This window comes from Musca domestica, unplaced genomic scaffold, assembly GCF_030504385.1.
Source record: "Musca domestica strain aabys unplaced genomic scaffold, Musca_domestica.polishedcontigs.V.1.1 117, whole genome shotgun sequence".
In the NCBI taxonomy this organism is placed as follows: domain Eukaryota; kingdom Metazoa; phylum Arthropoda; class Insecta; order Diptera; family Muscidae; genus Musca; species Musca domestica.
In genome coordinates, this window is record NW_026712147.1 from 465,467 (window position 1) to 482,558 (window position 17,092).

The following is a 17,092-nucleotide window of genomic DNA, read 5'->3' on the forward strand; positions in this document are numbered from 1 at the left end:
TATTTGGTGCTGCTGTTGTACATTTTAAATGGAACATGACAATGTTTGAAGGTCTATATATGTATGTTATTTTAGGTATTTTTTCTTTCTGTTTGTTTATATGTTTGCTGGTGGTGGAAAACACATTAAAATGTTAAGGCCATAAGTGAAACTAATTTTTAATTAATTTAGATTAGACATTCCAAAAACAACAAGAGCAGCAACAGAAAAAATATAATAATCCAAACTAATTTTTTGTGGAGGCAGTAGAATGAACCTGTGGATATGTCATGTGTGTCGATGGTGTATTACAAATAAGGAATTATAAACATTTGTTTCGAAGGGGAAGTGGAGGGGGGATATTCTCAAATATTGGCGCCACTTGTTTCTACTCCATCTCTTGATGCCCCCTTTGTGTCTGGGTGATCATCATTAGCATTAGTTGGTGGCTAGAGCTAAAGCAGCTGCTGCTGCTGCATTGCATTCTTCTATCCATGATAAATCTTAAAATGTTAACACGCTGTATTAAAACAGACTGCTGCCGTTTTTATTTTTTGTTTTTCTTGTTCCATCTTATATATTTATCTTGTTCGAAATTAATTTCCGTTTCAATATCAATAACATAAATAAAATAGAAATCAAATTAATTTAATTGTTTATCCAAACAAAGTCAATTCGATTTTGTTATGGATGATGTTTTGAATCGCCTCTGCTAGTAGGTTGGTTGGCTGCTAGCATTTGAGGTGGTTGGTGGTCCGCAGGTTGTTGTGGACAAGTTGCTGCCAATATTTATGTTGGGAAAGGAACAGATGGAGTTGTTTTAAGAGAAACTACGAGAATCAATGCAGCTGTATTTTCAGACAAAGAATAGATTTTTCTCTCCGTAAAAGAACAGAACTAAACAGATATTCGAAAGTGTCCTTAAGGACTTTCAAAATTGTCAATTTGGCATGAAATATATTCAATCTGCAAAAGGCCTTCGATGGATGTGTGAAGACAAGAAAAAATTCTTTCCACACAACGCCTTTAAAATATTTTCGATTAAAAAGTCTAAAGTCGGGAAAGAAGTCATTCAAATTGAAAGAAACGTTGCGAGGTTTCTATAAAGAGAGAGGAGATCATATAAGAGGAAATCATATTTTGAAGGCATACTATAGAAAATAGAACATTTACAGAAATTCTATATAGACCGCAGATTTTTTTCTCCTGTCCATAGGATTTCTCAGTGTCCCATATATGTCGACAAGCCTTTTAAGGGATACTACTGGCATTTCAAAATTTTTTGTAGATCGCATTCCTTTTTTGAAGGTCTTCTGCAGACAAATGACACTTCAAAAGTGTTCTATAGACATATGACCTTTCTTAGGCCATTAAAAGCCTCCTATACGCCGAAGAGCTCTTGAAATACTTCCATAAACCTCCAGTAGACAAAAAATTTTGAAAGTGTTTTATGGTGTTATAAACTAATTCTAAAAAACGAAGTGCATTGTTGACCTTTTCTTCTGTTGATTTAAGTAATTTTAAAGCATTCCCATAGGCCAACAACCTTTTAAAGGTCTTCAATAGCGCGAGGTCTCTTTGCAGATCTTCTAGGGAAAAATATCGTTTGAAGCTCTTCTGTTGACTGAAGGACTTTTGAAGTCCTTCTACAGACCGAAGATCCTTTGAAGGTCCTTTATAAACCTGTCTGCTTATGTCAAAAACCATTTTAGAGTCTTCTATAGACCGAGGTCCTTTCGGAGTTTTTCTGAGGAAAAAAGACCTTTTACTGAGAGGCTTTTAATGTCCTTCTATAGACCGAAGATATTCCATAGGCTGAAAGACCATTTAAAGATTTTAAGGATTTTTAAAGTTCTTCAATAGAACAAAGAGGACATTTCAAGTACTTCTATAGACGGCAGACTTTTTAAATGTGTTCTTTAGACCGAAACACATTGGTAGGTCTTCTACTTTTTTTTATAGTTTTTCGAAAACCTTTTGAAGGTCTTATATAAACAGAAGGCCTCTAACAGAAGGCCGAGGTACTTTTGAAATTTCTGAAAAAATATAGATTGGAGCTCTTCTGTTGACTGAAGGGCTATTGAAGTGATTATATGGATCGAAGACATATTGTAGGTTTTCTATAAATAAACCCATTTAAGGGTTTCCTTAGACATCCTGAAGATAATCTGTAGATTTTTTAATCTTTTATAGACATATGTCTATTTGAAGGTATTATAGACCTTAGATTTTTAAGAGGACACTAGATCCTAAGATTTTTTATATCCTTAGCCATTTCGCTACAGAGGCTATATAATTTGATACGACCAAAACGTGACTCATCGAAATAACTGTTTTAAAACCTATGTCTCTTTGGACCAAATCCGTTTCAGAACATCTCGGGGAGTCCATCAGTCCGTCTGTCTGGATGGCTGGTTCGCACGATTGCTCTCGAAGGGAGTACCCGATTTGATTAAAACTTGGTATATTGTAAACTTCGATCGAGTTCGGAGATGGGTAATGTTGGTCCAATCCTTCTGGTTTTTTAGGAAAAATTATTTTCTTTGAAAACCAGAAAGATTGGACCGACATTACTTATCTCCAAACTTTGCGAATCCCAATATTTTTGTCAGTGCTAGGTCAGGTGTGAACATGGACAATATCGGCCCACTCCATAAAGTATTTCCCCAAAAGAGAGTCATATTTTTGTATAATTATATTACTCATAAAATGAGAAATGATTCTCTTCAAATTTCACATATCCCAATATTTTTACTTTGGCAAGTTCTTTTGTGAAAATTATATATATAAGCCTACTCCTTCTGGTACCACTCCCACAAAGGCTCACAGGCTCAATTTGCAGTACTTATATCTCATAACTTGCGAAATAAGTCTGCGATTCTCTACAAACGTGGTATATCTACATATTTTTCTCAATCAAACATCTGATCCGTACCTCCCCCACAAAATGTTAAAATTATGATTAACAATTATTCTAAAAACAAAATGTTTTTAAATGTTTGCATATCCAAATATTTATCCAAAATCTTTGACATTTTTCCTTTGCTTTGAAAGGAGTTTTATGGACCTAAGATCTTCTTTTCTGACGACTGATGTAATTTTAACACTCTTCGTTAGACCAAAGACATCTTGAAGGTATTCTACCTATATAAGACTCTTAAAATGACCTACTAAAAGTACTTTTTTTCAGCTGGTCTTTAGTCAATAAAAGACCTTTAAAAAGATTTACTTGTGTAAAGGATATGCGAGCGATCTTCTTCCTTTAGAAGAACAAAATCCCACATTTAAAGACCTTCAAAAGTCATTTTTTTTTGAAAGACCGCTATCCATAGAGGCAATCAAGAGCCCTTTTTATTATAGAATAGAGGGTTTCTACCTACAAAAGGTATTCTCACTATATTTTGTTAATGTAGCGGTCAACATAGTCGCCTTAACTAATTTTCACAAAACACGAAAAAAACAATATCAGTTTGGCTCGTGGCATTTCTACATTTTTATCAACAACTGTAAGCAAGTGTCTACAGCAAATGGTGGATCGAGCGTTCGGTCGTCAACAACAATGTAAATATTTTCAAAAATTAAAAAAAGAGGCAGAAACAAAAACAAATAATAAATCTAAAATACTGATTATAAAAAAATACATATCTTACTTATATTTGTGTAAAATATATGGATGTGTGAATACAAAATAACAACAAACACTAAACATTTTGACACACGCACCGGATATGACCAAAAAATATATTGAAAAAAAAAAACATTTCTTTCATTGCAACAAATTTATAATTATGTTGTAGTGTTGTTGTTGTTGTTGTTTTTCATACAATGACCCAAGAAAGAACACCAAAAACTTTAAAATGCATTTAAAGCCCAAAACCGTTTAGCCACAAATAAAACAAATAAACAAATTTTGACTCATCCATTTGGGCCCTATTCACACTCCACACGCAATGGCAAGAAAACGAGACCTGCTGCCTGCAACAAGTACTTTGGCTGGTGGCACTTCTTCATCGACTGCTTCGTCGATTATTTTTTGTGGGACTTCCTTTTTCGATGTGTCTCAATATCCGGTCGTTTCGATGGAAAATTCATATAAACTCTTGGTGGCTTCTTCTACCATATTTTGACTCATTTTCGAAGTTTCGAACAGAGTAGATGGGAGAGATCGTCAAGACAGGGGAAAAGGTGGCAAAGTGTTAATAAAGCAAAGTTGAAAAAGGTTGAAGGGAATGGATAAAATAGGAGTGAAAATTGCACAAGAAAATGGGGTTGAACAAGGATGCGTGATAATCAGTAAATGAACGAGCTAAAGACATTACTGAAAACAAGGGAAAATTTGCCAAGAGATACGCGTTGGAAATAACCACAAAAGGGTTGATGGTAATCAATAATCTTGTGAGCTAAGCACACGGAAATATAATTTTGAATTTTGATGCCCTTAGTCTAATGGATGTAGGGAGAATATACTATTTGATATGGACAATGTGGGATTTTGAACAGTCTATTCGATATAGAAAGCATCCATTTGCTGAATTTCACTCGGAAACGAAACTTGCTAGCTCGAAGATTGGGAGTTTTTTACGAAGTCTATTCTACACTATTTTGTGGGAGCACTCCCGAGTCACTTCAGTTCGAGAAATGATTGGGGGAAGAGGAAAGAAGAGAGAAGAGATAACAAGTAAAAAGCTGTAAGTTTAGCCGGGCTGAACTTTAAATACCCTCCACCATTTGGAACGAATTTGCCAATTTTCTGTTAAAATCTTAAAAATACCGAATGTAGCCGTTATATTAGGGTCTATACGACGTGGACATGCATAGGCAACTTTTGTCATAAGCCATTAAAATATTCAAATGCGAAACTTGAAAAAAGTCAGTGAATAATGTAGCTAAAATCATAAAAATAGCGAATATAGGAAGGTACCGTTATATGGGGCTATACCAAAACGTGGACGTGCAAAGACAATTTTCTGTCATAGGCTGTAGTATCCATAAGGAACTTTAAATATTAAATTTGAAACAATTCCGGTGAAAAATTTCGGTACCATCATCAGAATACCAAAATACCGTTATATGGGGATTATAAGAAGACGTGAACCTGCATAGGCAACTTTTGTCATAATTTATTATAATATTCAAATGCGAAACTTAAAAAAATATGTTTATAATGTAGCTAAAATTATTAAAATAAAAACAGACAATTTTCTGTCTTAGGCTGTAGTATCCACTACGAACTTCAAATACCAAAACAATTCCGGTGAATAATGTCGCTAAAATCATCAAAGTACCGAATATCGGGAGGTACCGTTATATGGGGGCTATATGAAGACGTGAGCCTGAACAGATAATTTTCTGTCTTAGGCTGTATTATCCATTACGAACTTCAAATACCAAATTTGAAACAATTCCGGTGAATAATGTCACTTAAATCACCAAAATACCCAAAACAGGGAGGTACTTTAATATGGGGGTTATACCAAAAATTGGACCTAAATGGGTCATTTTCAATAAAAAAGTCCTGCAGACATAATATAAAATTTTATCAACCTACTTCGTTCGGAAGCTAGATTGATTTCCACAGACAGACAGGCGGACGAACATCGCTAAATCGACATAGAATTTTATGCTGATCAAGAATATATATACTAAAATGTATATTTCGAGGTGTTACAAACGGAATGACAAACTTAATGTACCCTCCATACTATGGTGGAGGGTATAAAAATTAAAATAGTGCACGGCAAAAGTAGAATCTACTCGATTTTGAACAAAATTTGCTCCTACCCAAAAACAAGGAAAATATGCTAATATTCGAGCGACATTGAGTTTGCTCCATTTTTTTCAACTCCCAGGAGCGCACTCGCTCAAATTCGTGTGAGTTCCAGCAAGATTTTCGGAGGCTTAGTTTATTATAACTGGAACACAGATTTACATATCCCTACAAGTTTATTTATTTCAAAAACAATGCCAAATTCCGAAAACGTTTTATTAAAAATAAAATATCATAAACAAATAATTTCTCTCACTGTACTTACCACTGTGATGTTGTTGCTGCTGCTGATGTCTCAGAGTTGCTGTTAATTTATCACTGGCTGCTGTAGTTGAACCATTAGCAAGAGCTATCGCTAAGGCAGAGGAAGACGTTGACGATGTGGAAGACGATGATGACGAAGACGAAGACGACGACGATGATGATGAAGACGATAACGCTGAGGATAAGGAAGACATTGCTGATGTTGCTGCTACGGCAGCCGATGATGATGCTGATGGTGCTGCCGACGACGATGACAAGGATAACGATGAGAACGCATTAAAGTCCTGTGGTGTTAGACGTTGATTATTGCTACTGTTGCTTAATGTTGTTGTCGATGCATTTGTACAGTTAGATGTGGTGGCATCCATGGCCGTTGCCATTATTATATCCGTATTGTTAACATTATTATTACTATTATAGCCTAATTGGTCTGATCCACAGACTGATGATGTTACTGATGCTGTTGTTGTTTGATATGCATTGTTTGTATTTACACACTCGTCCATCGGTTTTTCACAATCTGAGGGAGAGAGGGAAAAGAAAAAATAGGTTATTTTGGATAATAATTAAAATTTTTATTTTTTCAAGAGGACAATTTTATTTTTATTTTTTCAAGAGGACAATGGTAAATTAGCTTAAAGAGTCATTTTGGACTAAACTTCTATTTTTTACAAGGCTAAAATGTTCAAACTCTCCATGTAGGTTATTATTGATGCGGGAAATTTGTCAAGGTGTTGTTTTTTGCGATTCGTACTCGTAAAAAGAAAATAAAAACCTAATTTGGGTGCTAAATTTTACACTTTTGGAGAAAACATTGTACTGAAACATATTTATATTGAACTTTTAAAGCTAAAGCAATGAAATGTAATATTTAGCATTGTCTGACGAAGCACTTTTCTTGCTAAATTGGATTTTAAAAGATTGATTGTTAAATGCTGCAGTGTGTATGTAGTATGTGTACTATACTTCTCAAAACTACTTAGTACTAATATGCACAAAAACTGTTAGACAAAATGTTAGAAATGTGACATATCGCACTATCGACTAAATATGAACCAAATATTGTACTGTTAGAATTTGCAATTCTCAAATAAATGTCAATAATGTAAAATGATATACAGGGTGAGATAAAAAACTGCAACAAAGTCAAACTCCATAATTTTAACATTTTTTTTTTTTAAATGTTATTGAATGAAAGCAAAAAATGTCGGAAATAGCATCACATTTTAGAATAAGTTTAATTTTATTCGAATTGCCCAATGAAACCGTCACACGCTGCTCGAATGTTGCTCTGCGGTATTTTGGCCCATTCCCGGTGAAGCGCATGCGCATCGGCACTTTGGTATTTTTTTTTAGTGCCAACCTTGCTTTCTAAAATACTCCAGACACAATAGTCCAACGGATTGGTATCCGGAGATTTTGGTGGCCATTGTGCGCTGGAAATGAAGCGAGGAACCTCATTTTGTAACCATTCTTGGGTGGCGCGTGCTGAGTGCGATGGTGCTGAGTCCTGTTGGAATGTCCAAATGTTTGCGTGCCCGAGGCTTTGATACACCCTCCAAAACATTTTCTCGATAATATTCGGTATTTATTTTGACGACCATCGGCTGTTATGGCGGCCTACACCAACCAAAGGTGCACATTTTCAGCTGACCTCTTTGGCAAGTAAACACGATCATTTAGTTTGTTTGCAAACTTCTGGACAACAAATGTTTTCTCATCGGAGAAAACCATATTCTTCAGTTCATCACTTTCGGCCAAGCGAAGCAACTCTTTAGCTCTTTTGAATCTATGTTTTTTTCGTTGCGGTATAAGTTCTTGCATTTTTTGGAATTTCAATGGCTTTGCCCCGAGCTCTTTTTTCAATATTTGTCAGCCATTGCGACGCGTGTTTCCGAACCATTTCTGCTTATGTTGCTGTTTTCTTCCGTTAACTTCCTTGACGTCGGGCTACGCTATCATTATCACGGTAACGAGCGATGGTACGAGACACAAATGTTTAATCATATTTAAATGCTGGAATGCACTAACGATAGCCACTTGTGGTTTTGTACGCCTGTAAACAATTTAATGAGCTGTCACTTGAATAATTTTAACAGCTGTCGGACAAGTGGCTTAGTAATGACAGCGGTCTGAAGTTGGTTGCAGTTTTTTCATCACACTCTGTAACATTGCTACTAAGACTTCGGTAAGAGGAAATTTTTAGCGCGGATTGAGTTGAGGTGAGATTTTTGAGAAATTCCTACTTTAAGGGCACGAAAAGTGCTAAAAAGTAAAACATTGTTATTAAGCGATGGGTAAGAGCCAGAATTTTTGGAAATCACTCTTCTTGTAGGGGACGAAATAAGCAAGAATTTTTGTATTTTAGGAGCCGAAAAATTGTGTAATTTTTTATTGAACGATCGATACGAGAAATAGCTTTGGAATTTTCCGTTCGCACCGTTCTACGATTTTCGAAAATTTTATTTAAAGGTACTAGAATGAACAAAATTGTACAGCATTATTGTTGAGCCATTAATGAGAGCTTTAAATTTAAATTTCTTTGGAATACAATTTGAGATATAGCGGAAGTTTTCGAAATTCATACCTAATTGGAACGAAGTGTTGTTAAAGTTGCAAAAGTGTACAACGTTGTTATTGAGCGATCAATAGGAGCAGATATTAAAAAATTTTTGCGTTTGATTTTTTGTATTTCAAACGCATATTTAAAGGATAAGAAAACTTCTAAAAGCAAAAAGTAAATGAAGATAAGTGAGCGAACGATAAGCACCAGGTTAACTCGAAACTACACTCTTTAGATCGATCAAATTGAAATTTAGAGAGGGGATTTTCTAGACTACATATTTCAAGAGTAAGATAAGCATGCAAAGTCAAACAGTGTTATTGATCGATGTATTTTATGTAAAAGTAATAACTAAATACTCAAATAGTTCCAAACACGAACGTTTAGAATTTTAGTCTAGATTTTGATCAATTGAGTTTTTTCTTACTCACTTAAAGTCATTTTTGCTTTAAGTTTCTGTTTCCGCCAATGAGGTAGGGTGCTCTTGATAGCCTATTTATATTTAAAATTACACTAACTTCGAGTGGAAAATGCGACATAGGCAATAAAAACCCCTTAAATTGTTCGAATCAAATATGGGACTTATGTCAACAAATTAGCAAAATTCGGAAAATCAAAAGGTACCACAAAATCTATGCCAAATTGTACAGGGTTGCCCATATTCGACGGACCTTTGGGCCCATTCCAATCGACGAGGCTTGTCCGCAGGCAACATTCTTTGCGTCAATTGAATTTTGTACGGGAACAAATGCAAATCAATGCGAATAATCCGTTGTAAAGTGGACCGAGCCATGCCCAACTGCTGAGAACGGCGTTTTTGGGATGTTCTTGGGGACCTCTCAACACTGGCTCGTACGGCAGCGATATTCTCGGCCGATCGCCTTGGTCGATTAAACATATATTGAACATTTTCAAAAGAAAAATGTTTGTCCTCCGACAACAATGTGTCGCCAAATTAAAGCAAATTAATTGAAAAAGTTTATCTGAATTAAATATATTATGTATAGGGAGGTATCATAAAAAGTCAATAACAAATAGTAAAGATGTACTGAAGTTTTTATATCTATAGATATAAAAATAAAAGCGCACACTGTAGCCATCTTTCGATCACCAATGATAAAGAACGCCATCTAGTTGAGATAACTGTATCTACTTGAAAGTGAAAGTCCAACATTTTGAAGAATTAAATTTTGAAAATAAAATTTAGTACTCTTATTTTTGGGGTTACCCAAGAGACTTAGATACATTTAAGAGCTTAAATATATTTAACGCCAAAACAAAATATCTTGAAATTTCACGAATTTTTGAAATTCTGTTCTGATATTTTTTATAAATTTTGGGTAAAATTTGTTTCAGGACATTTAGAGTCTATCCAGAAGACTTCGACTCTCGAAGGATATACAATATGTTCCAAAATTTCCACATCGTAATATATGCTTGACAAAGCTTAGGCAGAGTTCGAATATGGGCAATATTGGTCCTCTTCTACTGGCAACTCTCTCACAAAAGTTGAAAATTATCAAAATATTATATAAATTTCATATGAAGCGTAAGTATACGTCTTGTACCTCCCAGCGACAAGGGTCAAACATGTTTAAGAATGGACCGATGTATTCCATTTTTACACTCTGTCTAATACTGATATAAATATTGGGATGTACAAAAAAATATTAATATCCAATTTTTGCGATTACTTATTAATTAAAATTTTTATATTTTGTGAAAGAAGTACCATAAGGAGTGGATCGATTCATTAACATTAGAGTTATGGTTCATGGAACTATTGAGATACACTAAGTTTGAAGTAAGAGAATTGTAATTATTACACATTGTGGGGGAGGTATCAGAATTAATTGGTCGAAAAAATCCATATTAAGATCAGATCTTGAATTGAGATATACTTAGTTGAAGATATCCTTAGTTTAAAGGGAATCACATACTTTAAGGGTTATAAATATTCTCAATTGTGACCCTTTGTGGGGGAGTTACCATAAGGAGAGGTCCGCTGTATCGCAACTTCACACAAGATCTTGTGTTGATAATAATCTAGGTATGACCGAAATTTGAAGACAATCGAACTCTTATTGGACATTTTATCGGAGATAGGATCATTCGAAGTTTAACGGTACCTTTATTTCGATCATGCAATGTTTGGCCATATACATACGCCTTCTGTAGGCATATGGCTGAGAGTACAATAATTAACATCTTATAAAGGAAATTCTGTAATTCACCTTTTTAAGTCGAATAGTGACAGAAAACAACATGTACAATAAAATTCGGCACAATGTTTTTAATTTTTCCTATTTCAATATAAATAGATGGCCCTATCCGCTGAACAAAAATATACAACCGATTCGAGGTATTTGATACTTCCTTCATGATGTTGCAAACGGAAAAATAATTATTATAAATTTTACATTTTTTAATTAATTAAAACAAGTTGGTGAAAAATATGTTGAAAACAATATAAACTTCCTGCGTTGTTTAGCTAAGATCTTGCAATGGGACCGAATGTATGCAACCTAGTTAACCCAGCAACCCTGGGCCACAATAAATCATTAACTATAAGATTAGAAAAAAGAGTGCAAGGAAGGGAGAGAGAGAGAAATAAAAGTGTTCACCTTATCGCATTGCAGTGACTTCCAAATACAAAAAAAAATGTTACAACTGACCCTCAGAGAATGGAAATATAATTTTTGAAAGTAGACAAGCAACCCGTCCAGTAGTCAATTATCGATACGCGCTGTGTGGTTTATTGACTTCTAGAGTTTCAGCAGCTACAAAAACAATAAACCATAAGAAAATTGCAATACATAGAACGGGCGTGGAAATGTTCATACAAGAAATATTCTGGTAGACGTGGTGAGGAAAGAAGTCAAAAACCAAACTCTCCCACTAAAAACGGCAAACACTCTTGAATAGCGCTAGCAAGAGAGAAAGAGTTTTCGGCTGCGATTTGATTTGATTGGCAGAGCGAACATAGCTGCAACAGGCAATGGTCAAATGTAAAAAGGTTGTTTGGTAATTCTAACTCAATTCAATTGAATTGAAGTAAACGAAGCGGGGGCAAAGCAATATACCTGCACACATACATGACAACAACGAATGGTAAGCTATTTGCTCCAACAACGACGTATGGGGCGAAATAAAAAAAAAAACATCCACCATCAATATCAGTATTTGGCCTCACAGCATCCATCTGTTTTTTGTTGCCTGGCCCGGCATCGACCGACACCAGCTTAAATGGACATTTTATATGATGGTGATTTTGTTACCTCGAAGACATCCGTTTTTTAAGCTGATTTTCCGTTCTATTTATCGGTTACAGTTGCAAGTCTGCTTGGCCGACAGTTTACCTGCCTGCAACCTTGCTCAGAGTAGGTTTTTATTCTCTAGCTGTATTGTAGTTTTGTTGTTGTCGTATTTTGCATGAGCTTATTACCCGGTCAATACACAACTCAATAATGGTCAAAAAGAAGTAGAAAACCCAATCAAAGCTAATAACATTTGTTACGGCGTTGTACAACCTTATTTTTGCAATCGTAACAGAGGTTGAGAGCTCTTGAGCAAGTGCGAAATTTGCTTAGTGGAAATGTGATTGCTCATATTATGAGAGGCATGAATGACACTGGACAACACCAAAACTTTATTACAGGGAAAATTCTGCAGATAATGAAAGTAGAGATTAAAAGAAGACACATGAATCGGCGTTTTTTTTTAAAGTTTACATCGAAAAGTAACCAAAAACAGAGGGGAAATTTCCCCCTCTAGCACACTTTTGGAAATTTTCGGATTGAGATTCCTCGGAATACCAACATTCTAGGTATATATTAGTTTCGGAAATATTACAAATAAAATATGAGAATATTTTGATCAAAAATGTAAACCTCGAGCGAGTCAACAAAGGTGTCTTTTTGATCATTTTTTGTAAAATATAATTAAAAATTTCCTTTAAACGGCATTTTTCATAAAATTTTAAAATAGGTCCTAGAAGACGTCAAGAGTCAAAATCTTTCCTTAACGTCTAGAGTTCATTTAGGGTTAAAGCTGTACTTATTGTGAGTTTGTGCAAAAATATCAAACAAAGCCTCATTTTAGAAAGATGATGTCATATAAATAAATGGTCTTCATCAATTTTGCTTTAAGTCGCGACAGGAAAGAAATCTCTATTTCCACTGTAAACCAAAAAATAATTGTATATTTCTAATAAAAATCTAGAAAATATTTGCTAATTTTTTGATCATTATTTCCTTGGACTATCCCGAGTTGACTCATGAGAGTAACATAAAATTTCGTTTTAGGCGAAAGGTGTCAGAAGAAGAAATATTCTGCACAAAGTTTCACTTTAAATCTCAGAAAAAAAAAACGTATACAGAGTGAGATGAAAACACTGCAACCAACTTCAGACTGCTGTCATTTCTAAGTCACTCGTCCGACAGCTGTTAAAATTATTCCAGTGACAGCTCATTATATTGTTTACAAGCGAATGAAAGCATTTTGGTGAGAATTTTCCAGAAAAAAGTTATTTTTGATGAAATTCAAGCGTGATAGTGTGATTTCTTTATATTTGGCTGGAAAGCCACAAGTGACCATCTAACGATAGCACTCCAGCATTTAAATGTGAATAACTCTTTTGTGTCTCGTACCATCTCTCGCTACCGTGATACTGGTAGCGTAGCCCGACGTCAAGGAAGTGGACGGAAGAAAACAGAAACATCAGCAGAAATGTTTAGAAAGTAAAGAAGAGACTTGATCGGATCTCGCGTCGCAGTGGCCGAAAAATGGCTCGTGAGCTGAACATATCGCAATATTCCATTCGGCAAATATGGAAAAAAATGAGTTCGGGGTAAAACCATTGAAACTCCAAAAAGTGCAAGACAAACACCGCAGCAGAAACAAAATAGACTCAAAAGAGCTAAAGCGTTGCTCCACTTGGCCGAAAGTGGTGAACTGCCGAATTTGGTTTTTTCCGATAAGAAAACATACGTTGTTCAGCAGTTTGTAAACAAGCTAAATTATCGTGTTTACTTGCCAAAGAGGTCAGCTGAAAATGTGCGCCTTCGGTTGGCCACCAGAACTCAAGCGCCGGTCATGGTGATGGTGTGAATCGCTATAACAGCCGATGATCGCTCTCGGCTCGTATTAATCGACCGTGGCATCAGAATAAATGCCGAATATTATGGAAAAAAATATTCTGGAGGGTGTATTAAAGCCTTGAGCATGCAAACATTTTGGCCGCAGACTTTGGACTTTCCAACAGGACTCAGCACCATCGCAATCAGCACGCGCTACCCAAGAATGGTTACAAAATGAGGTTCCACCCTTTATTTCCAGCGAACAATGGCCACAAAAAGCTCCGGACTCCAATCCGTTGGACTATTATGTCTGAAGTATTTTGGAAAACAAGGTTGGCACTAAAAAATACCAAAATGTCGGTTACCTCAAGCAAGCGTTTCGCCGGGAATGGACGAAAATATCGCAGAACAACATTCGGGCAGCGTGTGACCGCTTCATTGGTAGTTTGAAGGCCATAATTCCTGCTAAAGGTGAACAAATCTAAACTTATTCTAAAATTTGATGCTATTTCCGACATTTTTTGCTTTCATTCAGAAAAATTAAAAAAAAATGTAAAAATTATGGCGGGAATGGGAAAAAAATACCGCAGGGCAACATTCGGGCAGCGTGTGACGGTATCATTGGCCGTTTGAAGGCCATAATTCGTTACAAAGGTGACCAATTCGAACAAATCTAAAATTATTCTAAAATTTGATGCTACTTCCGACATTTTCTGCTTTCATTAAATAAACTTGTAAAAAAATGTAAAAATTATGGCTATTGACTTTGTTGCAGTTTTTTTATCTCACCCTGTACATATCGCTTTAGGTGCATTAAATATGCAAAATCGCCCGAAAGTATTATGGGAGCTATATCCAAATCTGAACCGATTTCAATATAATTTGACAAATTTATTTTCTGATCAAAATCTCGTCACACATTCCCAATTTCATTGGGATCGAACATACATAGGTGTATCTAATAAACGAAATCGGTGGAAAATATATGTGGGAGCTATATCCAAATCTGAACCGATTTAAATATAATTTAGCAAACAAATTTTTTAGACAAATTCCGTCACACATTCCAAATTTCATTGAAATATGTCGTACACTGCGTGTTTTAGACATCAAATACATGAAATCGGCCGAAAATCTATATGGGAGCTGTATATAAATCTGAACCGATTTCAATATAATTTGGCAAATTTAATTTTGTTTCAAATTCCGTTACGCATTCCAAATTTTGAGACTGTATCTGTAATCGATCAATAGATATGTGCATATGAAAACGTAATTTTTGGAAGGTACATCCGGTTCTGATGATATATCTTCAGTTCCAAGTGGCAGATCTAAAATTTATATAGTCTATGTTAAACTTGCAGTAACTTAAAATTTTTCAGAAAAATCCTTTCAGCGGTTTTCGAGTCCATCAATCATAAAACTGTGGATCTGGGCTTTTTAAAAATATTATTTTTCATCAGAGCTAAAATTGTTGATTTTTTGGAAACATATTTTTTTAATCAAAAATATATTTTTTTATATAAAAATATATTTGTCTTTTTTTTTTTTTTTTTTGATTTCAATCAAATCTAAAAGTTGAAAATTTAAAAGAAAATCGTAATTTTCGTGTATATAAATATGTTAAACGACTTTCCATGCGATAATGATGGATTTAAACACAAAATGAAGGCCAGTCCTAATCATAATAAAGGTTAGAAACACTAGGTCTCTCTGGATGAAAAATAAAATTTTATGAAGTTAGTCGTGTCTCGAAGAAGTTTAATTTTTTTAATATTTTTCAAGGTTTATTTTCATTGAAAAATCATAAAAATTGGAGTACATAATTATATATTAACGTTTAAAAAGGCTAAGAACGGCGCCAACCAAGTGGACACCCCTGACTTTCAAAATAAATCTAATACAATTTATTTATGACAAGGATTCTACACCCGTACAAAGAACTTTACATATGGAAATAGAGGTTAATAGAATTTATTAAAAATAATTATGTTTCATATTTTTATTATGCCAAAAAAGGCTAACAACTAATGGGATTTTCTTTGGAAAAAGGTGGCGTTTAGAAACGTAACAAGGGATAACTAAATGTTTATGTGAGGTGGTCTGGAAGAAAAAATGAATTTTCCATTACAACAAGAAGAAGAAAACATTTTTATTACAAATCAAATTATGAATGGAAAAAACATGTAATTAGGAAACACAATAAGAATTTTAAATGAAAGCTGACAAAGAATAACAACTAGGAAATGTCCATAAAAACCAACAACAACAACAATGCTAGGAAGAGAATATCTTTATTAAAATACTTTATTATGACCCAGTGGAGATTCCTGGGAATTTCTTGGGAAAACATAACTGAAATTATTCTGCATTGAAAGAGGAGCGTGGTGTGCGTCTTGTGTTTTTTTTTTATAAAAAATATAGAAAATATAGAAAAAAGAAAAACATGTTTTTATTGCCGTTGTTATTGTTGTCCATTACCAGTAAATGAAACACTTGATTGTTTCGTGAGCTGTCTGTCTGGTTGGTTGGTTGTTTGGTCGCTTGCGGTGGTGTCTGTCCATCACTGCATTTGATGGCTGGTCCGGTGTGGTTCGTGTGGCATTGTCATCCTCATTTACACTTGTTCTTTGTCAGTAATATTGTCATTTATTGCCTGTCCGCACAGTCCATCATTGAGCGTGTGGCGCCTCCGGCTTCTTAATATGCCAAAAACGTTTCCTCACTTACATTGCTCGACTCAATTCAATTTGTTTCGATTCGATTCAATTCAATTCGATACGATTTGAATTGTATCGATCAGCAAGCCTCTATTCCCCTGGCCTTCTCTCTTGCTGTTAGCGTTGGAATGCATAACCTAACACAATACCTGAGAGTTCATTGGAAGTGGGGGTAATAACAAAAAGTTATCAAATGATTTTCTTTTTTTAATTCAAAACCACAAACAAAAATTCCTGCACGTATTGATCACATAATGATGTCCAGTCGGGAAATTTTTCCCAATAATACCACTTACCTTTTTGTAATATATCCACATGTTCCCAGAGAATATCACCAGTGTAGGGTGGTGTTATTGCCAGGAATCTCTCTTTGCCTAATTCAATCATATCACGTCCTTTCAGATTTCTGAATGGTTCCATATCCATGGTAAGGGAGAATTCCTTTACGGCCCAATTGAGCCAATACAGAACATGTTCTTCAGTCCATTCGCGGGGATCTAAAAGGTAAATTAAAAAACAAGTAATAAAAATTTAAAATAAAAAAAGACAAATAATTAAACAAATAAGTGATAATAACAAGGAATGAAGGCGTCAAGGGGGCGTTTAGCAGGGGCCTAAAAACTCAAAATGTTTATTGTTAATTAAATAACAATAACTTTTATTTGAACCTGTTTTTTTTTTCTTCTTCTCCTCGAAAAAAAAAACATCATACAAACACAAT

At 34.8% G+C, this 17,092-nt stretch overlaps 1 protein-coding gene across 2 annotated transcripts in view; it reads right to left on the bottom strand.

Annotated features, from left to right (window-relative positions):
• The window catches only part of LOC101896131 (ETS-like protein pointed), a 303,468-nt gene that overhangs the window by 88,268 nt on the left and 198,108 nt on the right, over positions 1-17,092 (bottom strand). For both annotated transcript variants that reach the window (XM_059132240.1, XM_059132241.1), the window contains 2 exons: positions 16,668-16,868; positions 6,012-6,530 (listed from right to left, as the gene is read on the bottom strand). In XM_059132240.1, coding sequence (XP_058988223.1) covers positions 6,012-6,530; positions 16,668-16,868 — 720 coding nt within the window. The remainder of the gene's footprint in view (positions 1-6,011; positions 6,531-16,667; positions 16,869-17,092) is intronic.